This window comes from Salvelinus namaycush, unplaced genomic scaffold, assembly GCF_016432855.1.
Source record: "Salvelinus namaycush isolate Seneca unplaced genomic scaffold, SaNama_1.0 Scaffold273, whole genome shotgun sequence".
Taxonomy (NCBI): domain Eukaryota; kingdom Metazoa; phylum Chordata; class Actinopteri; order Salmoniformes; family Salmonidae; genus Salvelinus; species Salvelinus namaycush.
The window spans coordinates 204,093-231,109 of record NW_024059597.1 but is presented as its reverse complement, the minus strand read 5'-3'; the positions used below and the strand labels follow the sequence as shown (position 1 = coordinate 231,109).

Below are 27,017 nucleotides of genomic sequence, written 5' to 3'. Positions count from 1 at the left end.
TCACTGACCTGGGAGAAAACATGGAGAACCCTGTACTCACCATGTTACCAATCTGTCACCAATCACTTTGCTGATCCATCAGAAACCAATAAATATCTCCAGGTCTGTTGAACAAAGTGATTTTCATTGTAACTGGGGTCATACTGACACACACAGACAGACAGACAGACAGACAGACAGACAGACAGACAGACAGACAGACAGACAGACAGACAGACAGACTTTCTGCAGTGAATGGCATTATAAAGTAATTTATTTATGTATTTATTTTCTGTTGTACAGAGTTGTCTACTGTTGTCTGTCGCCCCCCAGTGGTTCTTTGTTGTAAGAACAAACTTATTTCCGTCCCAAATGGTACCCTATTGTAGTGCACTATAAAGGGAATAGGGGACCATTAGTGACGTATCTAACTGGAATATGTTGTTGCACTACGTCCTAATGATTAGCTCTGGTCCAGGGTGTGACGTGCATCTTGATGGTGCTGAACCGTCTTGATGGATATAACACCCTGGACCAGAGCTACCTAACAATACACAGCTGGATAATAAGTCCTGTTATCTGATATTCAGAATAATGTTGTATTTTATACGTTGTTAAACTGATAAAAAAGGAGAAACCCGCACACTGCTCTTGCTAGTATCACTGCTCTTTATTCAGCTTTCCGTATCGGCCTCAAGGCCTTCGTCAGAGCTTTGTGAGTGTTAGTCGTTTGCACCCTTATCTAGACATTGCATCGAATGGGGTTGGAGTCGAGGGGATATAAACATGTGTTACCAAATATAACAATGTGCATTTCATAAGTATTCTAATAAAGTGTGTACATAAAACGTATTAAACACGTCCAGGTCCGAAAACTGTAAGCTTCAACCGCTGGCTTCTCGTCCCTTGTAAAACCCAACAACAGAAGTGCTTCACTAAAAGCTGCCTGGGTTTAATTAAACAAATATATTCTCTTTTCAGAAATAGAAAAGCTCCATTATAAGGGACAGAATAGTAGTCAGTTTTTTTGTATCTCCTCCAATATTATAGGCTGCAGCTCAGCTTCAGATTGTCATAGAGAGGAATCAATATATCTCCATATGCATCGGAGTCCCGTCTTTCTCGGGCATTTCAGAGCTTGTTTCTACCATAAGACGTCACAGAGTTAAGCATTGTTATAGTACGCTTGATATCATCTGGATACGTTTTATGTATTTATTTACAAATATAAAGAAAACAATATATATATAATTTTTGCTATTTTCTTTAACAAAAGATACGTGATACCCTCAGTCAATTCGAGCCCTGGTTTTAGTCAAACACACCAAGCCCTTCCCAGACACGGAAGTATTTAATCAGAACCAAACACACCAAGCCCTTCCCAGACACGGAGGTATTTAATCAGAACCAAACACACCAAGCCCTTCCCAGACACGGAGGTATTTAATCAGAACCAAACACACCAAGCCCTTCCCAGACACGGAGGTATTTAATCAGCACCAAACACACCAAGCCCTTCCCAGACACGGAGGTATTTAATCAGAACCAAACACACCAAGCCCTTCCCAGAGACGGAGGTATTTAATCAGAACCAAACACACCAAGCCCTTCCCAGACACGGAGGTATTTAATCAGAACCGAACACACCAAGCCCTTCCCAGACACGGAGGTATTTAATCAGCACCATACACACCAAGCCCTTCTCAGACACGGAGGTATTTAATCAGAACCAAACACACCAAGCCCTTCTCAGACACGGAGGTATTTAATCAGAACCAAACACACCAAGCCCTTCCCAGACACGGATGTATTTTATCAGAACCAAACACACCAAGCCCTTCCCAGACACGGAGGTATTTAATCAGAACCAAACACACCAAGCCCTTCCCAGACACGGAGGTATTTAATCAGAACCAAACACACCAAGCCCTTCCCAGACACGGAGGTATTTAATCAGAACCAAACACACCAAGCCCTTCCCAGACACGGAGGTAGTTAATCAGAACCAAACACACCAAGCCCTTCCCAGACACGGAGGTATTTAATCAGAACCAAACACACCAAGCCCTTCCCAGACACGGAGGTATTTAATCAGTACATGCGACAGTATTGTAGTATTTGTCTTTACCGACATCTATGGAGGATAATTGTGTCCGTCAAACAGGAAGTCTCACCACTTATTTATTGGAGGATGAAGAAATAAGCTCCAATGATCTGTGTAATTGTGTGTTTCTGACCGTTAACATGTTGGGTGGACGCGTGTACATATAGGAGGTTCCTTACCAGGCAGAAGGGAGTTTCACTTTAACCGCTGCATCGGAGAGTTACAATGTTGCTGTCACTATGCAACCTACTACCTACAGTAGGAAAACGAGTTTCTGATTAATAATATCACACCTGTTATCACACATGGTACGACCCCATAATTGTTACAATTACAATAAAAATAACACTTATTTTACATATTTAACATATATTTTAATATTCCTGTAGAACTGTAAAACACAGTAAGATCATTTGAGCTTTGGAAACAAGCGCGTTCATGGTGGGCCTCGTTATAAATGGGTGGGCCTCGTTATAAATGGGTGGGCCTCGTTATAAATGGGTGGGCCTCGTTATAAATGCATGGTGGGCCTCGTTATAAATGCATGGTGGGCCTCGTTATAAATGCATGGTGGGCCTCGTTATAAATGCATGGTGGGCCTCGTTATAAATGCAGGGTGGGCCTCGTTATAAATGCAGGGTGGGCCTCGTTATAAATGCAGGGTGGGCCTCGTTATAAATGCAGGGTGGGCCTCGTTATAAATGCAGGGTGGGCCTCGTTATAAATGCAGGGTGGGCCTCGTTATAAATGGGTGGGCCTCGTTATAAATGGTGGGCCTCGTTATAAATGCAGGGTGGGCCTCGTTATAAATGCAGGGTGGGCCTCGTTATAAATGCAGGGTGGGCATCGTTATAAATGCATGGTGGGCCTCGTTATAAATGCAGGGTGGGCCTCGTTATAAACGGGTGGGCCTCGTTATAAACGGGTGGGCCTCGTTATAAATGCATGGTGGGCCTCGTTATAAATGCATGGTGGGCCTCGTTATAAATGCATGGTGGGCCTCGTTATAAATGCATGGTGGGCCTCGTTATAAATGCATGGTGGGCCTCGTTATAAATGCATGGTGGGCCTCGTTATAAATGCATGGTGGGCGTCGTTATAAATGCATGGTGGGCCTCGTTATAAATGCATGGTGGGCCTCGTTATAAATGCATGGTGGGCCTCGTTATAAATGGGTGGGCCTCGTTATAAATGGGTGGGCCTCGTTATAAATGGGTGGGCCTCGTTATAAATGCAGGGTGGGCCTCGTTATAAATGGGTGGGCCTCGTTATAAATGGGTGGGCCTCGTTATAAATGCAGGGTGGGCCTCGTTATAAATGCAGGGTGGGCCTCGTTATAAATGCAGGGTGGGCCTCGTTATAAATGCAGGGTGGGCCTCGTTATAAATGCAGGGTGGGCCTCGTTATAAATGCAGGGTGGGCCTCGTTATAAACGGGTGGGCCTCGTTATAAACGGGTGGGCCTCGTTATAAACGGGTGGGCCTCGTTATAAACGGGTGGGCCTCGTTATAAACGGGTGGGCCTCGTTATAAACGGGTGGGCCTCGTTATAAATGCAGGGTGGGCCTCGTTATAAATGCAGGGTGGGCCTCGTTATAAATGCAGGGTGGGCCTCGTTATAAATGCAGGGTGGGCCTCGTTATAAATGCAGGGTGGGCCTCGTTATAAATGCAGGGTGGGCCTCGTTATAAATGCAGGGTGGGCCTCGTTATAAATGCAGGGTGGGCCTCGTTATAAATGGGTGGGCCTCGTTATAAACGGGTGGGCCTCGTTATAAACGGGTGGGCCTCGTTATAAACGGGTGGGCCTCGTTATAAATGGGTGGGCCTCGTTATAAATGCATGACGAGCCTCATTATAAATGGGTGGGCCTCGTTATAAATGGGTGGGCCTTGTTATAAATGGGTGGGCGTCGTTATAAATGGGTGGGCCTCGTTATAAATGGGTGGGCCTCGTTATAAATGGGTGGCGGGCCTCATTATAAATGGGTGGCGGGCCTCGTTATAAATGGGTGGCGGGCCTCGTTATAAATGGGTGGCGGGCCTCGTTATAAATGGGTGGGCCTCGTTATAAATGGGTGGGCCTCGTTATAAATGGGTGGGCCTCGTTAAAAATGGGTGGGCCTCGTTAAAAATGGGTGGGCCTCGTTAAAAATGGGTGGGCCTCGTTATAAATGGGTGGGCCTCGTTATAAATGGGTGGGCCTCGTTATAAATGGGTGGCGGGCCTCGTTATAAATGGGTGGCGGGCCTCGTTATAAATGGGTGGCGGGCCTCGTTATAAATGGGTGGCGGGCCTCGTTATAAATGGGTGGGCCTCGTTATAAATGCATGGTGGGCCTCGTTATAAATGCATGGTGGGCCTCGTTATAAATGCATGGTGGGCCTCGTTATAAATGCATGGTGGGCCTCGTTATAAATGGGTGGGCCTCGTTATAAATGCATGGTAGGCCTCGTTTCTCGTTGTTTAAAAAATAAATTTGCTTACTGATATTTTTTGTATGTTAGACATGGTAGTAAATGATTTGAAATGTCTATAGATTACTTTTATCTAAAATTATATCCACTAGTTGTAGCTATCTAACGTTAACAGGTTAGGTTAGGCTACTGTCTAAATCACTAACGTTGTAATGCCACATGGTCAAGGTTAGGCTACTGTCTAAATCACTAACGTTGTAATGCCACATGGTCAAGGTTAGGCTACTGTCTAAATCACTAACGTTGTAATGCCACATGGTCAAGGTTAGGCTACTGTCTAAATCACTAACGTTGTAATGCCACATGGTCAAGGTTAGGCTACTGTCTTAATCACTAACGTTGTAATGCCACATGGTCAAGGTTAGGCTACTGTCTAAATCACTAACGTTGTAATGCCACATGGTCAAGGTTAGGCTACTGTCTAAATCACTAACGTTGTAATGCCACATGGTCAAGGTTAGGCTACTGTCTAAATCACTAACGTTGTAATGCCACATGGTCAAGGTTAGGCTACTGTCTTAATCACTAACTTTCACGGTCGTGTGGAGGATTGACGGACCAAAACGCAGCATTTGGAAAATAAGCCATCTTCATTTATTTTAGAAGAAGGCAAAAACGAAACAAAAACACTTACAAACTAACAAAAACAATAAACGACCGTGAAGCTAATAACGTAGTGCACACACACAGGCTACAAACGTTCAACATAGACAATTACCCACATCAAACGAAAGTCTATGGCTACCCTAAATATGGCTCCCAATCAGAGACAACAGAAATCAGCTGTCTCTAATTGGGAACCCATTCAGGCAACCATAGACTCTCCTAGACAACTACACCAACATAGACACAGCTAGACACATACACTCAACACAAACCCATACACTACACCCAACACCCCCTTTACCATATAACCACCCAAAACCGATAAAACACAAACATTCCCCATGTCACACCCTGACCTAACTAAAATAATAAAGAAAACAAAGAATACTAAGGCCAGGGCGTGACATAACCCCCCCCTTAAGGTGCGAACTCCGGGCGCACCAGCACACAGTCTAGGGGAGGGTCTGGGTGGGCTTCCTTCCACGGTGGCGGCTCCGGCACTGGTCGTGGTCCCCACCCCACCACAGTCACTAACCGCCTCCTTAGCTTCCTCCAAATGACCCCCCTCCACATTAACCCCACTGCATTAAGGGGCAGCTCCGGACTAAGGGGCAGCTCCGGACTAAGGGGCAGCTCCGGACTAAGGGGCAGCACCAGGATAAGGGAGAGCACCAGGATAAGGGGCAGCACCAGGATAAGGGGCAGCTCCGGACTGAAGAACGGCAGCTCCGGACTGAGGGACTGCAGCTCCGGACTGAGGGACTGCAGCTCCGGACTGAGGGACGGCAGCTCCGGACTGAGGGACGGCAGCTCCGGACTGAGGGACGGCAGCTCCGGACTGAGGGACGGCAGCTCCGGACTGAGGGACGGCCCATGGCTGGCTGACGGATCTGGCTGCTCATGGCTGGCTGACGGATCTGGCTGCTCATGGCTGGCTGACGGATCTGGCTGCTCATGGCTGGCTGACGGATCTGGCTGCTCATGGCTGGCTGACGGATCTGGCTGCTCATGGCTGGCTGACGGATCTGGCTGCTCATGGCTGGCTGACGGATCTGGCTGCTCATGGCTGGCTGACGGATCTGGCTGCTCATGGCTGGCTGACGGATCTGGCAGATCCTGTCTGGCTGGCGGCTCTGGCAGATCCTGTCTGGTTGGCGGCTCTGGCAGATCCTGTCTGGTTGGCGGCTCTGGCAGATCCTGTCTGGTTGGCGGCTCTGGCAGATCCTGTCTGGTTGGCGGCTCTGGCAGATCCTGTCTGGTTGGCGGCTCTGGCAGATCCTGTCTGACGAATGGCTCTAGCGGCTCCTGACTGACGAACGGCTCTGACGGCTCGGGACAGACGGGCGGCTCTAATGGCTCGGGGCAGACGGATGGCTCAGATGGCGCTGGGTAGACGGATGGCTCAGATGGCGCTGGGTAGACGGATGGCTCAGATGGCGCTTGGCAGACGGGCAGTTCAGGCATCGCTGTGCAGACGGCAGCCTCTTGCCGGCTGAGGCGCACTGTAGGCCTGGTGCGTGGTGCCGGAACTGGTGGTACCGGGCTGGGGACACGCATCTCAGGGCTAGTGCGGGGAGAAGGAACAGGGCATACTGGACCCTGGGAGCGCACATTAGGCCTAGTGCGTGGTGCCGGAACTGGTGGTACCGGACTGGGGACACGCATCTCAGGGCTAGTGCGGGGAGCAGCAACAGGACGCACAGGACTCTGGGGACACACAGGAGGCTTGGTGCGTGGTTTATGCACTGGTGGTAAAGGGCTGGAGACACGCACCATAGGGCTAGTGCGTGGAGGAGGCACTGGTGGTACTGGGTAGGGGCGGGGAGGTGGCGCCGGAAATACCGGACCGTGCATGCGTACTGGCTCCCTTGAGCGCCGAGCCTGCCCAACCTTACCTGGTTGTATGCTCCCCTGTCGCCTGACCAGTGCGGGGAGGTGGAATAACCCGCACCGGGCTATGTAGGCGAACCGGGGACACCATGCGTAAGGCTGGTGCCATGTACGCCGGCCCGAGGAGAAGCACTGGTGACCAGATGCGTTGGGCCGGCTTCATGACATACGGCTCAAAGCTCAATCTAGCCCGGCCGATACGTGGAGCTGGAATGTACCGAACCGGGCTATGCACGCGTACAGGAGACACCGTGCGCTCTACTGCGTAACACGGTGTCTGCCCGTACTCTCGCTCTCCACGGTAAGTACAGGGAGTAGGCGCAGGTTTCCTACCTGACTTCGCCACACTCCCTTTAAGGCCCCCCCCAAGAAATGTTTGGGTTGTACTCACGGGCTTCCAGCCTTGTTTCCGTGCTGCCTCCTCATATCGCCTCCTCTCGGCTTTAGCTGCCTCCAGCTCTTCACGAGGAAGGCGATATTCTCCCGGTTGTGCCCAAGGCCCCTTACCATCCAGTATCTCCTCCCATGTCCAAGAATCCTGTGTAGGTGGGTCCTGTTGCCGCTTTACATGCCGCTTGGTCCTGTATTGGTGGGTAATTCTGTCACGGTCGTGTGGCGGATTGACGGACCAAAACGCAGCATTTGGAAAATAAGCCATCTTCATTTATTTTAGAAGAAGGCAAAAACGAAACAAAAACACTTACAAACTAACAAAAACAATAAACGACCGTGAAGCTAATAACGTAGTGCACACACACAGGCTACAAACGTTCAACATAGACAATTACCCACATCAAACGAAAGTCTATGGCTACCCTAAATATGGCTCCCAATCAGAGACAACAGAAATCAGCTGTCTCTAATTGGGAACCCATTCAGGCAACCATAGACTCTCCTAGACAACTACACCAACATAGACACAGCTAGACACATACACTCAACACAAACCCATACACTACACCCAACACCCCCTTTACCATATAACCACCCAAAACCGATAAAACACAAACATTCCCCATATCACACCCTGACCTAACTAAAATAATAAAGAAAACAAAGAATACTAAGGCCAGGGCGTGACACTAACGTTGTAATGCCACATGGTCAAGGTTAGGCTACTGTCTAAATCACTAACGTTGTAATGCCACATGGTCAAGGTTAGGCTACTGTCTTAATCACTAACGTTGTAATGCCACATGGTCAAGGTTAGGCTACTGTCTAAATCACTAACGTTGTAATGCCACATGGTCAAGGTTAGGCTACTGTCTTAATCACTAACGTTGTAATGCCACATGGTCAAGGTTAGGCTACTGTCTAAATCACTAACGTTGTAATGCCACATGGTCAAGGTTAGGCTACTGTCTTAATCACTAACGTTGTAATGCCACATGGTCAAGGTTAGGCTACTGTCTAAATCACTAACGTTGTAATGCCACATGGTCAAGGTTAGGCTACTGTCTTAATCACTAACGTTGTAATGCCACATGGTCAAGGTTAGGCTACTGTCTTAATCACTAACGTTGTAATGCCACATGGTCAAGGTTAGGCTACTGTCTTAATCACTAACGTTGTAATGCCACATGGTCAAGGTTAGGCTGCTGTCTTAATCACTAACGTTGTAATGCCACATGGTCAAGGTTAGGCTACTGTCTTAATCACTAACGTTGTAATGCCACATGGTCAAGGTTAGGCTTGCACAGATTGGCAAATTGTGCTTCTAACACTAAGTTCTCTCGCTACTTTTATTCACGCTCGCTGCGCTCAGACCGAGCGAGCTACGGTCTAGCGGGGCATCTCGTTGAACTCGGCACAGCCTAGAGAGAATGGTAATGCCATTGCCGGCTCTGTGTGTCTTAAAAGCACCGCACTGTGTCACTCCATCCTTGGGGGGGTGTGTGTGTGTGTGTGTGTGTGTGTGTGTGTGTGTGAGGGAGAGCTTTTCTTTGACATTTGTTTGGAGAAATGCCAGGAGAATGCGACCTGCCCGAATGCATAGTGCCAAATAAAGTTTGGTGGAGGAGGAATAATGGTCTGGTGCTGTTGTTCATGGTTCGGGCCCCTTAGTTCCAGTGAAGGGAAATCTTAATGCTACTGCGTACTATGACATTGTAGACGATTCTGTGCTTCCAATTTGTGGCATGAGTTTGGGGAAGGCCCTTTCCTGTTGCAGCATGACAATCCCCCGTTCAGGTTTATACATAAACGGTTTGTCGAGATTGGTGTGGAAGAACTTGACTGGACTGCACAGAGCCCTGATCTCAACCCCATCGAATACTTTTGGGATGAATTGGAACGCCAACTGTGAGCCAGGCCTAAAATCAGTGCCAGACCTCACTAAAGCTGTTGTAGCTGAATGGAAGCACGTCCCCCACAGCAATGTTCTGACATCTAGTGCAAGGCCTCCCCAGAACACTGGAGGTTGTTAAGGGGGGGGGGGCGACTCCATGATTTTGGAATGAGATGTTTGATGAGCAGGTGACCACATACTTTGTCATGTGGTGTGTTTTAGTTATAAAATTAACTAGTTAGCAAATTATAGGCTGAACATTTACTTACCCCACTAAAGTTATTAATTTCCCTTCTTGGATGTCCTGTTCACAGAGGGCAATGATGTGAATCACCCATTCTAGCTAATACTGTACTGACCATGTTCTGGCAAGTTTCCTCCCTGCCTCCAAATATGGGCATGAACATGAAGTACCCTGAACATGAATAGATCAGTCTGGCCCTAAAAGATCAGATGGCATCAACATGAAACACAACCAGGAGATATGAATCATCAAGTCATCCTACAACTTCTAATACATTTACTCATGTAAAGATGAAGAGCATGTACTTTATTTTACAGGATGATATAATGCATGAAGCAAACAGAATGATTTAGTGAAATGTGAAGCTGTAGACTCAGTAAAGGGGTCTTTCATCCCTCTGTGGCCTGGAACAATTCTTCAGCCTCAGAGTAGCATGGTTCTGATTGTGGACTCTGCTGAACTCCTGTATGTATATTGGAATGACATTTCGATGTCTATGGAGGACCACAGCTGCCATAATTACAATTAAATTAGAAGCGATGAAGAGATGTCATGACAGAAGGATACAGGAAGAAGAGAGATCGTGATGCAGAAAGACAGGAAGAAGAGATGTCATGATACTGAAATCAGTGGAGCATCTTGTAAAGAAAGTATAAAGAGATCCAAGGTAGGAAGCAATAGTAGTGATGTGTTGGAGTTTAAAGTGGTGATGGTGTTGGATGAGACCACAGGGCCTCATTTACTCTGTGTGGTACAGTTGATTATAGGAGTGCCTGGTGGAGAATCAGTACCCGGGATCTTCTGTCCAGAACTGTTCACACACCAACAGTAACCTACCAGAAATGGACATGTTAATAACCTGTTAAATATATAATATTTACACATTTTACTGTAACATATTGAATTGTCACGTTCAACTCAATTGGAGCATTTATGGTGTGTGTGTGTGTGTGTGTGTGTGTGTGTGTGTGTGTGTGTGTGTGTGTGTGTGTTTTAACCTGTAGAGCCTGAACATTGTTCATGGGTGTATTGTCCATCGTTGTCACACGTGGGGACGTAGACTCCAGGCATGACTATTTTCATCGCAGTATCTCTAGCAATCTCACAGGGGGTCTTGGGTCGTATCATACCATCTAAACACACAGATAAGATTCTTTGTAACAATGACATTACATAGTATAACATACATTGCTGGACAAACATCCTGGAAGCTCTGGCTGCATCTGGAATCTTGGGTTGCGTCCCCTATGGGACCCTGTTCCCCTTTGGGCCCTGGTTAGGAGACTGCATCCTATATGGGACCCTGTTCCCCTTTGGCACAGGTCAGGAGACTGCATCCTATATGGGACCCTGTTCCCCTTTGGGCCCTGGTCAGGAGACTGCATCCTATATCGGACCCTGTTCCCCTATTGGCCCTGGTCAGGAGACTGCATCCTATATGGGACCCTGTTCTCCTATTGGCCCTGGTCAGAAGACTGCATCCTATATGGGACCCTGTTCCCCTATTGGCCCTGGTCAGGAGACTGCATCCTATATGGGACCCTGTTCCCCTATTAGCCCTGGTCAGGAGACTGCATCCTATATGGGACCCTGTTCCCCTATTGGCCCTGGTCAGAAGACTGCATCCTATATGGGACCCTGTTCCCCTATTGGCCCTGGTCAGGAGACTGCATCCTATATGGGACCCTGTTCCCCTATTGGCCCTGGTCAGGAGACTGCATCCTATATGGGACCCTGTTCCCCTATTGGCCCTGGTCAGAAGCAGTGCCTTATACTGAATAGGAATCCATTTCAGATGTACATTTCTGAAATCTTCAGTTGTTGCTTCACTCCTTCAGAGATCTTCAAAGGTCTTCACTGGGTCTATCTCTTTCTCTCTCTGTCCTGCCTGTGAGTTAAATTCTACCTCTCCCTCCTCTCCTTTTTAAGGACCCGTCTAGTCAGAACCCTCCCTCTGGAACCCCGCCCGGAGAGTTGGAGGTCCGAAATGGCGGCGAGTAGTGCAGAAAAAATGCAGGAAATTAAGAAAGAGTTGGTGAAGCAACAGCTGTGCTGGATTGGGAACAATATGGCTGTCAGTTCTGATGGAATGTAGCGGGAGGATGAGGGTTAATGACCTGAATGGTCGGTAGTGGAAAAACACAGGAAGAAGAGAGATCATGATACTGAAAGACACAGGAAGAGGAGATGTCATGATTCTGAAATCAGTGGAGCATCTTGTAAAGAAAGCATAAAGAGATCCAAGGTAGGAAGCAAGAGTAGTGATGTGTTGGAGGTTAAAGTGGTGATGGTGTTGGATGAGACCACAGGGCCTCACTTACTCTGGGTGGTACAGTTGATTCTAGGAGTGCCTGGAGGAGTCTCAGTACCCGGGATCTTCTGTCCAGAAGTGTTCACACACCAACAGTAACCTACCAGAAATGGACATGTTAATAACCTGTTAAATATATAATATTTACACATTTTACTGTAACATATTGAATTGTCACGTTCAACTCAATTGGAGCATTTATGGTGTGTGTGTGTGTGTGTGTGTGTGTGTGTGTGTGTGTGTGTGTGTGTGTGTGTGTGTGTGTGTGTGTGTGTGTGTGTGTGTGTGTGTGTGTGTGTGTGTGTGTTTTAACCTGTAGAGCCTGAACATTGTTCATGGGTGTATTGTCCATCGTTGTCACACGTGGGGACGTAGACTCCAGGCATGACTATTTTCATCGCAGTATCTCTAGCAATCTCACAGGGGGTCTTGGGTCGTATCATACCATCTAAACACACAGATAAGATTCTTTGTAACGATAACATTACATAGTATAACATACATTGCTGGACAAACATCCTGGAAGCTCTGGCTGCATCTGGAATCTTGGGTTGCGTCCCCTATGGGACCCTGTTCCCCTTTGGGCCCTGGTCAGGAGACTGCATCCTATATGGGACCCTGTTCCCCTATTGGCCCTGGTCAGGAGACTGCATCCTATATGGGACCCTGTTCCCCTATTGGCCCTGGTCAGGAGACTGCATCCTATATGGGACCCTGTTCCCCTATTGGCCCTGGTCAGGAGACTGCATCCTATATCGGACCCTGTTCCCCTATTGGCCCTGGTCAGGAGACTGCATCCTATATGGGACCCTGTTCCCCTTTGGGCCCTGGTCAGGAGACTGCATCCTATATGGGACCCTGTTCCCCTTTGGGCCCTGGTCAGGAGACTGCATCCTATATGGGACCCTGTTCCCCTTTGGGCCCTGGTCAGGAGACTGCATCCTATATGGGACCCTGTTCCCCTTTGGGCCCTGGTCAGGAGACTGCATCCTATATGGGACCCTGTTCCCCTATTGGCCCTGGTCAGGAGACTGCATCCTATATGGGACCCTGTTCCACTTTGGGCCCTGGTCAGGAGACTGCATCCTATATGGGACCCTGTTCCCCTATTGGCCCTGGTCAGAAGCAGTGCCCTATACTGAATAGGAAGCCATTTCAGATGTACATTTCTGAAATCTTCAGTTGTTGCTTCACTCCTTCAGAGATCTTCAAAGGTCTTCACTGGGTCTCTCTCTTTCTCTCTCTGTCCTGCCTGTGAGTTAAATTCTACCTCTCCCTCCTCTCCTTTTTAAGGACCCGTCTAGTCAGAACCCTCCCTCTGGAACCCCGCCCGGAGAGTTGGAGGTCCGAAATGGCGGCGAGTAGTGCAGAAAAAATGCAGGAAATTAAGAAAGAGTTGGTGAAGCAACAGCTGTGCTGGATTGGGAACAATATGGCTGTCAGTTCTGATGGAATGTAGCGGGAGGATGAGGGTTAATGACCTGAATGGTCGGTAGTGGAAAAACACTGGTAGAAGAGAGATCATGATGCAGAAAGACAGGAAGAAAAGAGATCATGACACAGAAAGACACAGGAAGAGGAGATGTCATGATTCTGAAATCAGTGGAGCATCTTGTAAAGAAAGCATAAAGAGATCCAAGGTAGGAAGCAAGAGTAGTGATGTGTTGGAGTTTAAAGTGGTGATGGTGTTGGATGAGACCACATGGCCTCACTTACTCTGGGTGGTACAGTTGATTCTATCAGTGCCTGGTGGAGTCTCAGTACCCGGGATCTTCTGTCCAGAACTGTTCACACACCAACAGTAACCTACCAGAAAGACATGTTGCATATACAATATAAACACATTGAATTGTCACATTCAACTGAATTGATTATTTTGTGCGTGTGCACCAGTGTTAACCTGTAGAGCCCCAACATTGCTCGGGGGTGTATTGTCCATTGCCGTCACATGTGGGGACGTAGGCTCCAATTGAGCCATTTAAAGCGGCATCTCTAGCATCCTCACATGGGGTCTTGGGTCGTATCATAGCATCTGGACACAGGTAACATACATTGTAATGTGGACATAACATTACAGGACAATATACATTTCTGGACATACATTCTGGAATCTTGGAGTGCGTCCACTATGGGCCCTATTCAGAAGTAGTTTATACGGATTAGGGTTCCATTTCAGATGCAACCTAGGTACTTCCTGTCTAAATATTGTAGTTCTGCTACTTGTTTAAAAGGCCTGTGGAATCAATTCTGTTTCTGTGTTTTGTAGAAGAGCTGATGAAACTAAGACTGGAAATTGTATCAGTGTTATTTCCTGATAGTTGGTAGACAATCCAATCATACATCCAGTTGAATGATCAAACCATTCATATCAGAATACCTCAGTCCAGCATCTAGACACCAATATTCATCTCTGGAACTAGAGGAGTGGCAGGTAGCCTGCTGTTTGAGAGTTGGGCCAGTAGTTCAAATCAGTGCGCTGACAAGTTGATATATCTGCCTATGTACCCTTCAGCAAGGTACAACCTTCCTTTCTCCAGTGTCAAGGTTGATAATGTCTGACCTCTCAGAGGGTGTCCCATGGAGAACCGGTTATGAACAGAAGCATTTCCAAATCACACCTGCGTATTAATACCTACATGTGTGTGAAGTAGGACAGAGCAACACCAACAAATGTTTTTATTAAAATGTAGGTGAGTAGGTGTGAGGTATGTCACGCTTACCTCCCAGAGCAGAAGCGTTATAAATGGGTGGGCCTCGTTATAAATGCAGGGTGGGCCTCGTTATAAATGGGTGGGCCTCGTTATAAATGGGTGGGCCTCGTTATAAATGCAGGGTGGGCCTCGTTATAAATGCAGGGTGGGCCTCGTTATAAATGCAGGGTGGGCCTCGTTATAAATGCAGGGATATGCGGTGGCCTCGTTATAAACGGGTGGGCCTCGTTATAAACGGGTGGGCCTCGTTATAAACGGGTGGGCCTCGTTATAAATGCAGGGTGGGCCTCGTTATAAATGCAGGGTGGGCCTCGTTATAAATGCAGGGTGGGCCTCGTTATAAATGCAGGGTGGGCCTCGTTATAAATGCAGGGTGGGCCTCGTTATAAATGCAGGGTGGGCCTCGTTATAAATGCAGGGTGGGCCTCGTTATAAATGCAGGGTGGGCCTCGTTATAAATGCAGGGTGGGCCTCGTTATAAATGCAGGGTGGGCCTCGTTATAAATGCAGGGTGGGCCTCGTTATAAACGGGTGGGCCTCGTTATAAACGGGTGGGCCTCGTTATAAACGGGTGGGCCTCGTTATAAACGGGTAGGCCTCGTTATAAATGGGTGGGCCTCGTTATAAATGCATGACGAGCCTCATTATAAATGGGTGGGCCTCGTTATAAATGGGTGGGCCTTGTTATAAATGGGTGGGCGTCGTTATAAATGGGTGGGCGTCGTTATAAATGGGTGGGCCTCGTTATAAATGGGTGGCGGGCCTCATTATAAATGGGTGGCGGGCCTCGTTATAAATGGGTGGCGGGCCTCGTTATAAATGGGTGGCGGGCCTCGTTATAAATGGGTGGCGGGCCTCGTTATAAATGGGTGGGCCTCGTTATAAATGGGTGGGCCTCGTTATAAATGGGTGGGCCTCGTTATAAATGGGTGGCGGGCCTCGTTATAAATGGGTGGCGGGCCTCGTTATAAATGGGTGGCGGGCCTCGTTATAAATGGGTGGCGGGCCTCGTTATAAATGGGTGGCGGGCCTCGTTATAAATGGGTGGCGGGCCTCGTTATAAATGGGTGGCGGGCCTCGTTATAAATGGGTGGCGGGCCTCGTTATAAATGGGTGGGCCTCGTTATAAATGGGTGGGCCTCGTTATAAATGGGTGGGCCTCGTTATAAATGGGTGGCGGGCCTCGTTATAAATGGGTGGCGGGCCTCGTTATAAATGGGTGGCGGGCCTCGTTATAAATGGGTGGCGGGCCTCGTTATAAATGGGTGGCGGGCCTCGTTATAAATGGGTGGCGGGCCTCGTTATAAATGGGTGGGCCTCGTTATAAATGCATGGTGGGCCTCGTTATAAATGCATGGTGGGCCTCGTTATAAATGCATGGTGGGCCTCGTTATAAATGCATGGTGGGCCTCGTTATAAATGCATGGTGGGCCTCGTTATAAATGCATGGTGGGCCTCGTTATAAATGCATGGTGGGCCTCGTTATAAATGGGTGGGCCTCGTTATAAATGGGTGGGCCTCGTTATAAATGCATGGTAGGCCTCGTTTCTCGTTGTTTAAAAAATAAATTTGCTTACTGATATTTTTTGTATGTTAGACATGGTAGTAAATGATTTGAAATGTCTATAGATTACTTTTATCTAAAATTATATCCACTAGTTGTAGCTATCTAACGTTAACAGGTTAGGTTAGGCTACTGTCTAAATCACTAACGTTGTAATGCCACATGGTCAAGGTTAGGCTACTGTCTAAATCACTAACGTTGTAATGCCACATGGTCAAGGTTAGGCTACTGTCTTAATCACTAACGTTGTAATGCCACATGGTCAAGGTTAGGCTACTGTCTTAATCACTAACGTTGTAATGCCACATGGTCAAGGTTAGGCTACTGTCTAAATCACTAACGTTGTAATGCCACATGGTCAAGGTTAGGCTACTGTCTAAATCACTAACGTTGTAATGCCACATGGTCAAGGTTAGGCTACTGTCTAAATCACTAACGTTGTAATGCCACATGGTCAAGGTTAGGCTACTGTCTTAATCACTAACTTTCACGGTCGTGTGGAGGATTGACGGACCAAAACGCAGCATTTGGAAAATAAGCCATCTTCATTTATTTTAGAAGAAGGCAAAAACGAAACAAAAACACTTACAAACTAACAAAAACAATAAACGACCGTGAAGCTAATAACGTAGTGCACACACACAGGCTACAAACGTTCAACATAGACAATTACCCACATCAAACGAAAGTCTATGGCTACCCTAAATATGGCTCCCAATCAGAGACAACAGAAATCAGCTGTCTCTAATTGGGAACCCATTCAGGCAACCATAGACTCTCCTAGACAACTACACCAACATAGACACAGCTAGACACATACACTCAACACAAACCCATACACTACACCCAACACCCCCTTTACCATATAACCACCCAAAACCGATAAAACACAAACATTCCCCATGTCACACCCTGACCTAACTAAAATAATAAAGAAAACAAAGAATACTAAGGCCAGGGCGTGACATAACCCCCCCCTTAAGGTGCGAACTCCGGGCGCACCAGCACACAGTCTAGGGGAGGGTCTGGGTGGGCTTCCTTCCACGGTGGCGGCTCCGGCACTGGTCGTGGTCCCCACCCCACCACAGTCACTAACCGCCTCCTTAGCTTCCTCCAAATGACCCCCCTCCACATTAACCCCACTGCATTAAGGGGCAGTTCCGGACTAAGGGGCAGCTCCGGACTAAGGGGCAGCTCCGGACTAAGGGGCAGCTCCGGACTAAGGGGCAGCTCCGGACTAAGGGGCAGCACCAGGATAAGGGAGAGCACCAGGATAAGGGGCAGCACCAGGATAAGGGGCAGCACCAGGATAAGGGGCAGCTCCGGACTGAAGAACGGCAGCTCCGGACTGAGGGACTGCAGCTCCGGACTGAGGGACTGCAGCTCCGGACTGAGGGACGGCAGCTCCGGACTGAGGGACGGCAGCTCCGGACTGAGGGACGGCAGCTCCGGACTGAGGGACGGCAGCTCCGGACTGAGGGACGGCCCATGGCTGGCTGACGGATCTGGCTGCTCATGGCTGGCTGACGGATCTGGCTGCTCATGGCTGGCTGACGGATCTGGCTGCTCATGGCTGGCTGACGGATCTGGCTGCTCATGGCTGGCTGACGGATCTGGCTGCTCATGGCTGGCTGACGGATCTGGCTGCTCATGGCTGGCTGACGGATCTGGCTGCTCATGGCTGGCTGACGGATCTGGCAGATCCTGTCTGGCTGGCGGCTCTGGCAGATCCTGTCTGGTTGGCGGCTCTGGCAGATCCTGTCTGGTTGGCGGCTCTGGCAGATCCTGTCTGGTTGGCGGCTCTGGCAGATCCTGTCTGGTTGGCGGCTCTGGCAGATCCTGTCTGACGAATGGCTCTAGCGGCTCCTGACTGACGAACGGCTCTGACGGCTCGGGACAGACGGGCGGCTCTAATGGCTCGGGGCAGACGGATGGCTCAGATGGCGCTGGGTAGACGGATGGCTCAGATGGCGCTGGGTAGACGGATGGCTCAGATGGCGCTTGGCAGACGGGCAGTTCAGGCATCGCTGTGCAGACGGCAGCCTCTTGCCGGCTGAGGCGCACTGTAGGCCTGGTGCGTGGTGCCGGAACTGGTGGTACCGGGCTGGGGACACGCATCTCAGGGCTAGTGCGGGGAGAAGGAACAGGGCATACTGGACCCTGGGAGCGCACATTAGGCCTAGTGCGTGGTGCCGGAACTGGTGGTACCGGACTGGGGACACGCATCTCAGGGCTAGTGCGGGGAGCAGCAACAGGACGCACAGGACTCTGGGGACACACAGGAGGCTTGGTGCGTGGTTTATGCACTGGTGGTAAAGGGCTGGAGACACGCACCATAGGGCTAGTGCGTGGAGGAGGCACTGGTGGTACTGGGTAGGGGCGGGGAGGTGGCGCCGGAAATACCGGACCGTGCATGCGTACTGGCTCCCTTGAGCGCCGAGCCTGCCCAACCTTACCTGGTTGTATGCTCCCCCGTCGCCTGACCAGTGCGGGGAGGTGGAATAACCCGCACCGGGCTATGTAGGCGAACCGGGGACACCATGCGTAAGGCTGGTGCCATGTACGCCGGCCCGAGGAGAAGCACTGGTGACCAGATGCGTTGGGCCGGCTTCATGACATACGGCTCAAAGCTCAATCTAGCCCGGCCGATACGTGGAGCTGGAATGTACCGAACCGGGCTATGCACGCGTACAGGAGACACCGTGCGCTCTACTGCGTAACACGGTGTCTGCCCGTACTCTCGCTCTCCACGGTAAGTACAGGGAGTAGGCGCAGGTTTCCTACCTGACTTCGCCACACTCCCTTTAAGGCCCCCCCCAAGAAATGTTTGGGTTGTACTCACGGGCTTCCAGCCTTGTTTCCGTGCTGCCTCCTCATATCGCCTCCTCTCGGCTTTAGCTGCCTCCAGCTCTTCACGAGGAAGGCGATATTCTCCCGGTTGTGCCCAAGGCCCCTTACCATCCAGTATCTCCTCCCATGTCCAAGAATCCTGTGTAGGTGGGTCCTGTTGCCGCTTTACATGCCGCTTGGTCCTGTATTGGTGGGTAATTCTGTCACGGTCGTGTGGCGGATTGACGGACCAAAACGCAGCATTTGGAAAATAAGCCATCTTCATTTATTTTAGAAGAAGGCAAAAACGAAACAAAAACACTTACAAACTAACAAAAACAATAAACGACCGTGAAGCTAATAACGTAGTGCACACACACAGGCTACAAACGTTCAACATAGACAATTACCCACATCAAACGAAAGTCTATGGCTACCCTAAATATGGCTCCCAATCAGAGACAACAGAAATCAGCTGTCTCTAATTGGGAACCCATTCAGGCAACCATAGACTCTCCTAGACAACTACACCAACATAGACACAGCTAGACACATACACTCAACACAAACCCATACACTACACCCAACACCCCCTTTACCATATAACCACCCAAAACCGATAAAACACAAACATTCCCCATATCACACCCTGACCTAACTAAAATAATAAAGAAAACAAAGAATACTAAGGCCAGGGCGTGACACTAACGTTGTAATGCCACATGGTCAAGGTTAGGCTACTGTCTAAATCACTAACGTTGTAATGCCACATGGTCAAGGTTAGGCTACTGTCTTAATCACTAACGTTGTAATGCCACATGGTCAAGGTTAGGCTACTGTCTAAATCACTAACGTTGTAATGCCACATGGTCAAGGTTAGGCTACTGTCTTAATCACTAACGTTGTAATGCCACATGGTCAAGGTTAGGCTACTGTCTAAATCACTAACGTTGTAATGCCACATGGTCAAGGTTAGGCTACTGTCTTAATCACTAACGTTGTAATGCCACATGGTCAAGGTTAGGCTACTGTCTAAATCACTAACGTTGTAATGCCACATGGTCAAGGTTAGGCTACTGTCTTAATCACTAACGTTGTAATGCCACATGGTCAAGGTTAGGCTACTGTCTTAATCACTAACGTTGTAATGCCACATGGTCAAGGTTAGGCTACTGTCTTAATCACTAACGTTGTAATGCCACATGGTCAAGGTTAGGCTACTGTCTAAATCACTAACGTTGTAATGCCACATGGTCAAGGTTAGGCTACTGTCTAAATCACTAACGTTGTAATGCCACATGGTCAAGGTTAGGCTACTGTCTTAATCACTAACGTTGTAATGCCACATGGTCAAGGTTAGGCTACTGTCTTAATCACTAACGTTGTAATGCCACATGGTCAAGGTTAGGCTACTGTCTTAATCACTAACGTTGTAATGCCACATGGTCAAGGTTAGGCTACTGTCTTAATCACTAACGTTGTAATGCCACATAGTCAAGGTTAGGCTACTGTCTTAATCACTAACGTTGTAATGCCACATGGTCAAGGTTAGGCTACTGTCTTAATCACTAACGTTGTAATGCCACATGGTCAAGGTTAGGCTTGCACAGATTGGCAAATTGTGCTTCTAACACTAAGTTCTCTCGCTACTTTTATTCACGCTCGCTGCGCTCAGACCGAGCGAGCTACGGTCTAGCGGGGCATCTCGTTGAACTCGGCACAGCCTAGAGAGAATGGTAATGCCATTGCCGGCTCTGTGTGTCTTAAAAGCACCGCACTGTGTCACTCCATCCTTGGGGGGGGGGGGGGGGGGTGTGTGTGTGTGTGTGTGTGTGTGTGTGTGTGTGTGTGTGTGTGTGTGTGTGTGTGTGTGTGTGTGTGTGTGTGTGTGTGTGTGTGAGGGAGAGCTTTTCTTTGACATTTGTTTGGAGAAATGCCAGGAGAATGCGACCTGCCCGAATGCATAGTGCCAAATAAAGTTTGGTGGAGGAGGAATAATGGTCTGGTGCTGTTGTTCATGGTTCGGGCCCCTTAGTTCCAGTGAAGGGAAATCTTAATGCTACTGCGTACTATGACATTGTAGACGATTCTGTGCTTCCAATTTGTGGCATGAGTTTGGGGAAGGCCCTTTCCTGTTGCAGCATGACAATCCCCCGTTCAGGTTTATACATAAACGGTTTGTCGAGATTGGTGTGGAAGAACTTGACTGGACTGCACAGAGCCCTGATCTCAACCCCATCGAATACTTTTGGGATGAATTGGAACGCCAACTGTGAGCCAGGCCTAAAATCAGTGCCAGACCTCACTAAAGCTGTTGTAGCTGAATGGAAGCACGTCCCCCACAGCAATGTTCTGACATCTAGTGCAAGGCCTCCCCAGAACACTGGAGGTTGTTAAGGGGGGGGGGGCGACTCCATGATTTTGGAATGAGATGTTTGATGAGCAGGTGACCACATACTTTGTCATGTGGTGTGTTTTAGTTATAAAATTAACTAGTTAGCAAATTATAGGCTGAACATTTACTTACCCCACTAAAGTTATTAATTTCCCTTCTTGGATGTCCTGTTCACAGAGGGCAATGATGTGAATCACCCATTCTAGCTAATACTGTACTGACCATGTTCTGGCAAGTTTCCTCCCTGCCTCCAAATATGGGCATGAACATGAAGTACCCTGAACATGAATAGATCAGTCTGGCCCTAAAAGATCAGATGGCATCAACATGAAACACAACCAGGAGATATGAATCATCAAGTCATCCTACAACTTCTAATACATTTACTCATGTAAAGATGAAGAGCATGTACTTTATTTTACAGGATGATATAATGCATGAAGCAAACAGAATGATTTAGTGAAATGTGAAGCTGTAGACTCAGTAAAGGGGTCTTTCATCCCTCTGTGGCCTGGAACAATTCTTCAGCCTCAGAGTAGCATGGTTCTGATTGTGGACTCTGCTGAACTCCTGTATGTATATTGGAATGACATTTCGATGTCTATGGAGGACCACAGCTGCCATAATTACAATTAAATTAGAAGCGATGAAGAGATGTCATGACAGAAGGATACAGGAAGAAGAGAGATCGTGATGCAGAAAGACAGGAAGAAGAGATGTCATGATACTGAAATCAGTGGAGCATCTTGTAAAGAAAGTATAAAGAGATCCAAGGTAGGAAGCAATAGTAGTGATGTGTTGGAGTTTAAAGTGGTGATGGTGTTGGATGAGACCACAGGGCCTCATTTACTCTGTGTGGTACAGTTGATTATAGGAGTGCCTGGTGGAGAATCAGTACCCGGGATCTTCTGTCCAGAACTGTTCACACACCAACAGTAACCTACCAGAAATGGACATGTTAATAACCTGTTAAATATATAATATTTACACATTTTACTGTAACATATTGAATTGTCACGTTCAACTCAATTGGAGCATTTATGGTGTGTGTGTGTGTGTGTGTGTGTGTGTGTGTGTGTGTGTGTGTGTGTGTGTGTGTGTGTGTGTGTGTGTGTGTGTGTGTGTGTTTTAACCTGTAGAGCCTGAACATTGTTCATGGGTGTATTGTCCATCGTTGTCACACGTGGGGACGTAGACTCCAGGCATGACTATTTTCATCGCAGTATCTCTAGCAATCTCACAGGGGGTCTTGGGTCGTATCATACCATCTAAACACACAGATAAGATTCTTTGTAACAATGACATTACATAGTATAACATACATTGCTGGACAAACATCCTGGAAGCTCTGGCTGCATCTGGAATCTTGGGTTGCGTCCCCTATGGGACCCTGTTCCCCTTTGGGCCCTGGTTAGGAGACTGCATCCTATATGGGACCCTGTTCCCCTTTGGCACAGGTCAGGAGACTGCATCCTATATGGGACCCTGTTCCCCTTTGGGCCCTGGTCAGGAGACTGCATCCTATATCGGACCCTGTTCCCCTATTGGCCCTGGTCAGGAGACTGCATCCTATATGGGACCCTGTTCTCCTATTGGCCCTGGTCAGAAGACTGCATCCTATATGGGACCCTGTTCCCCTATTGGCCCTGGTCAGGAGACTGCATCCTATATGGGACCCTGTTCCCCTATTAGCCCTGGTCAGGAGACTGCATCCTATATGGGACCCTGTTCCCCTATTGGCCCTGGTCAGAAGACTGCATCCTATATGGGACCCTGTTCCCCTATTGGCCCTGGTCAGGAGACTGCATCCTATATGGGACCCTGTTCCCCTATTGGCCCTGGTCAGGAGACTGCATCCTATATGGGACCCTGTTCCCCTATTGGCCCTGGTCAGAAGCAGTGCCTTATACTGAATAGGAATCCATTTCAGATGTACATTTCTGAAATCTTCAGTTGTTGCTTCACTCCTTCAGAGATCTTCAAAGGTCTTCACTGGGTCTATCTCTTTCTCTCTCTGTCCTGCCTGTGAGTTAAATTCTACCTCTCCCTCCTCTCCTTTTTAAGGACCCGTCCAGTCAGATCCCTCCCTCTGGAACCCCGCCCGGAGAGTTGGAGGTCCGAAATGGCGGCGAGTAGTGCAGAAAAAATGCAGGAAATTAAGAAAGAGTTGGTGAAGCAACAGCTGTGCTGGATTGGGAACAATATGGCTGTCAGTTCTGATGGAATGTAGCGGGAGGATGAGGGTTAATGACCTGAATGGTCGGTAGTGGAAAAACACAGGAAGAAGAGAGATCATGATACTGAAAGACACAGGAAGAGGAGATGTCATGATTCTGAAATCAGTGGAGCATCTTGTAAAGAAAGCATAAAGAGATCCAAGGTAGGAAGCAAGAGTAGTGATGTGTTGGAGGTTAAAGTGGTGATGGTGTTGGATGAGACCACAGGGCCTCACTTACTCTGGGTGGTACAGTTGATTCTAGGAGTGCCTGGAGGAGTCTCAGTACCCGGGATCTTCTGTCCAGAAGTGTTCACACACCAACAGTAACCTACCAGAAATGGACATGTTAATAACCTGTTAAATATATAATATTTACACATTTTACTGTAACATATTGAATTGTCACGTTCAACTCAATTGGAGCATTTATGGTGTGTGTGTGTGTGTGTGTGTGTGTGTGTGTGTGTGTGTGTGTGTGTGTGTGTGTGTGTGTGTGTGTGTGTGTGTGTGTGTGTGTGTGTGTGTTTTAACCTGTAGAGCCTGAACATTGTTCATGGGTGTATTGTCCATCGTTGTCACACGTGGGGACGTAGACTCCAGGCATGACTATTTTCATCGCAGTATCTCTAGCAATCTCACAGGGGGTCTTGGGTCGTATCATACCATCTAAACACACAGATAAGATTCTTTGTAACGATAACATTACATAGTATAACATACATTGCTGGACAAACATCCTGGAAGCTCTGGCTGCATCTGGAATCTTGGGTTGCGTCCCCTATGGGACCCTGTTCCCCTTTGGGCCCTGGTCAGGAGACTGCATCCTATATGGGACCCTGTTCCCCTATTGGCCCTGGTCAGGAGACTGCATCCTATATGGGACCCTGTTCCCCTATTGGCCCTGGTCAGGAGACTGCATCCTATATGGGACCCTGTTCCCCTATTGGCCCTGGTCAGGAGACTGCATCCTATATCGGACCCTGTTCCCCTATTGGCCCTGGTCAGGAGACTGCATCCTATATGGGACCCTGTTCCCCTTTGGGCCCTGGTCAGGAGACTGCATCCTATATGGGACCCTGTTCCCCTTTGGGCCCTGGTCAGGAGACTGCATCCTATATGGGACCCTGTTCCCCTTTGGGCCCTGGTCAGGAGACTGCATCCTATATGGGACCCTGTTCCCCTTTGGGCCCTGGTCAGGAGACTGCATCCTATATGGGACCCTGTTCCCCTATTGGCCCTGGTCAGGAGACTGCATCCTATATGGGACCCTGTTCCACTTTGGGCCCTGGTCAGGAGACTGCATCCTATATGGGACCCTGTTCCCCTATTGGCCCTGGTCAGAAGCAGTGCCCTATACTGAATAGGAAGCCATTTCAGATGTACATTTCTGAAATCTTCAGTTGTTGCTTCACTCCTTCAGAGATCTTCAAAGGTCTTCACTGGGTCTCTCTCTTTCTCTCTCTGTCCTGCCTGTGAGTTAAATTCTACCTCTCCCTCCTCTCCTTTTTAAGGACCCGTCTAGTCAGAACCCTCCCTCTGGAACCCCGCCCGGAGAGTTGGAGGTCCGAAATGGCGGCGAGTAGTGCAGAAAAAATGCAGGAAATTAAGAAAGAGTTGGTGAAGCAACAGCTGTGCTGGATTGGGAACAATATGGCTGTCAGTTCTGATGGAATGTAGCGGGAGGATGAGGGTTAATGACCTGAATGGTCGGTAGTGGAAAAACACAGGAAGAAGAGAGATCATGATACTGAAAGACAGGAAGAAAAGAGATCATGACACAGAAAGACACAGGAAGAGGAGATGTCATGATTCTGAAATCAGTGGAGCATCTTGTAAAGAAAGCATAAAGAGATCCAAGGTAGGAAGCAAGAGTAGTGATGTGTTGGAGTTTAAAGTGGTGATGGTGTTGGATGAGACCACATGGCCTCACTTACTCTGGGTGGTACAGTTGATTCTATCAGTGCCTGGTGGAGTCTCAGTACCCGGGATCTTCTGTCCAGAACTGTTCACACACCAACAGTAACCTACCAGAAAGACATGTTGCATATACAATATAAACACATTGAATTGTCACATTCAACTGAATTGATTATTTTGTGCGTGTGCACCAGTGTTAACCTGTAGAGCCCCAACATTGCTCGGGGGTGTATTGTCCATTGCCGTCACATGTGGGGACGTAGGCTCCAATTGAGCCATTTAAAGCGGCATCTCTAGCATCCTCACATGGGGTCTTGGGTCGTATCATAACATCTGGACACAGGTAACATACATTGTAATGTGGACATAACATTACAGGACAATATACATTTCTGGACATACATTCTGGAATCTTGGAGTGCGTCCACTATGGGCCCTATTCAGAAGTAGTTTATACGGATTAGGGTTCCATTTCAGATGCAACCTAGGTACTTCCTGTCTAAATATTGTAGTTCTGCTACTTGTTTAAAAGGCCTGTGGAATCAATTCTGTTTCTGTGTTTTGTAGAAGAGCTGATGAAACTAAGACTGGAAATTGTATCAGTGTTATTTCCTGATAGTTGGTAGACAATCCAATCATACATCCAGTTGAATGATTAAACCATTCATATCAGAATACCTCAGTCCAGCATCTAGACACCAATATTCATCTCTGGAACTAGAGGAGTGGCAGGTAGCCTGCTGTTTGAGAGTTGGGCCAGTAGTTCAAATCAGTGCGCTGACAAGTTGATATATCTGCCTATGTACCCTTCAGCAAGGTACAACCTTCCTTTCTCCAGTGTCAAGGTTGATAATGTCTGACCTCTCAGAGGGTGTCCCATGGAGAACCGGTTATGAACAGAAGCATTTCCAAATCACACCTGCGTATTAATACCTACATGTGTGTGAAGTAGGACAGAGCAACACCAACAAATGTTTTTATTAAAATGTAGGTGAGTAGGTGTGAGGTATGTCACGCTTACCTCCCAGAGCAGAAGCTGTGCTGACAAGCAGAATGATGGTCAATATCACCATGGTGATCATCTCCTGAGAGAGAGAGAGAAAGAGTGAGATTAGTTGAGCATTTTAAATCTGGAATGGCTGTGGGTACTAGAGGAGAGGTTAAGGAAACACACTGTAAGGTACAAAACTTAAGCAACTGCCAAAGCAGCATTTTCTAAACCCAGTACTGAGGACCCCAAGAACCGAGTATGGGTAACACAGTGCTACTAGTCTTCTGCCAAAACCCAGTACTGAGGTAGTGGAATAGTGGTGAGGTTATAATGGGTCTAGGATCAGATGGGGTCATGTAGGGGAATAGTGGTGAGGTTATAATGGGTCTAGGATCAGATTGGGCCAAGTAGTGGAATAGTGGTGAGGTTATAATGGGTCTAGGATCAGATAGGGTCATGTAGTGGAATAGTGGTGAGGTTATAATGGGTCTAGGATC

The 27,017-nt window shown here is 48.1% G+C and overlaps 3 protein-coding genes across 3 annotated transcripts; all 3 read right to left on the bottom strand.

Annotated features, from left to right (window-relative positions):
• Positions 1–10,319: 10,319 nt before the first annotated feature.
• On the bottom strand, positions 10,320–12,338 carry LOC120039464 (saxiphilin-like). The gene is made up of 4 exons (XM_038984855.1): positions 12,209–12,338; positions 11,906–11,995; positions 10,583–10,717; positions 10,320–10,417 (listed from the first exon to the last, which is right to left on the bottom strand). Exons 1-4 carry the CDS (start codon positions 12,336–12,338, stop codon positions 10,320–10,322), a joined length of 453 nt encoding a protein of 150 aa, XP_038840783.1.
• Positions 12,339–13,603: 1,265 nt separating this feature from the next.
• On the bottom strand, positions 13,604–22,657 carry LOC120039463 (equistatin-like). The gene is made up of 4 exons (XM_038984854.1): positions 22,528–22,657; positions 22,245–22,334; positions 13,796–13,927; positions 13,604–13,701 (listed from the first exon to the last, which is right to left on the bottom strand). Exons 1-4 carry the CDS (start codon positions 22,655–22,657, stop codon positions 13,604–13,606), a joined length of 450 nt encoding a protein of 149 aa, XP_038840782.1.
• Positions 22,658–23,686: 1,029 nt separating this feature from the next.
• Positions 23,687–26,602, bottom strand: LOC120039461 (saxiphilin-like). The gene is made up of 6 exons (XM_038984853.1): positions 26,551–26,602; positions 25,731–25,862; positions 25,547–25,636; positions 24,144–24,278; positions 23,851–23,940; positions 23,687–23,694 (listed from the first exon to the last, which is right to left on the bottom strand). The coding sequence occupies exons 1-6, from the start codon at positions 26,600–26,602 to the stop codon at positions 23,687–23,689; spliced, it is 507 nt and encodes a 168-aa protein (XP_038840781.1).
• Positions 26,603–27,017: the final 415 nt, after the last annotated feature.

Excerpts from the sequence above, each read along its gene's own strand:
- LOC120039464 (XM_038984855.1), bottom strand. The coding sequence starts at position 12,338 with ATGATACGACCCAAGACCCCCTGTGAGATTGCTAGAGATACTGCGATG. Across the intron at positions 11,996-12,208 it reads ACAATGTTCAGGCTCTACAG|GTTACTGTTGGTGTGTGAAC; the intron begins GTTAAAACACAC and ends CATTTCTGGTAG. Across the intron at positions 10,418-10,582 it reads ACAATGTTCAGGCTCTACAG|GTTACTGTTGGTGTGTGAAC; the intron begins GTTAAAACACAC and ends CATTTCTGGTAG.
- LOC120039463 (XM_038984854.1), bottom strand. The coding sequence starts at position 22,657 with ATGATACGACCCAAGACCCCCTGTGAGATTGCTAGAGATACTGCGATG. Across the intron at positions 13,928-22,244 it reads AATCAACTGTACCACACAGA|ATGCTATGATACGACCCAAG; the intron begins GTAAATGAGGCC and ends ACCTGTGTCCAG. Across the intron at positions 13,702-13,795 it reads GCAATGTTGGGGCTCTACAG|GTTACTGTTGGTGTGTGAAC; the intron begins GTTAACACTGGT and ends TCTTTCTGGTAG.
- LOC120039461 (XM_038984853.1), bottom strand. The coding sequence starts at position 26,602 with ATGGTGATATTGACCATCATTCTGCTTGTCAGCACAGCTTCTGCTCTG. Across the intron at positions 24,279-25,546 it reads AATCAACTGTACCACCCAGA|ATGGTATGATACGACCCAAG; the intron begins GTAAGTGAGGCC and ends CTGTGTGTTTAG. Across the intron at positions 23,941-24,143 it reads ACAATGTTCAGGCTCTACAG|GTTACTGTTGGTGTGTGAAC; the intron begins GTTAAAACACAC and ends CATTTCTGGTAG.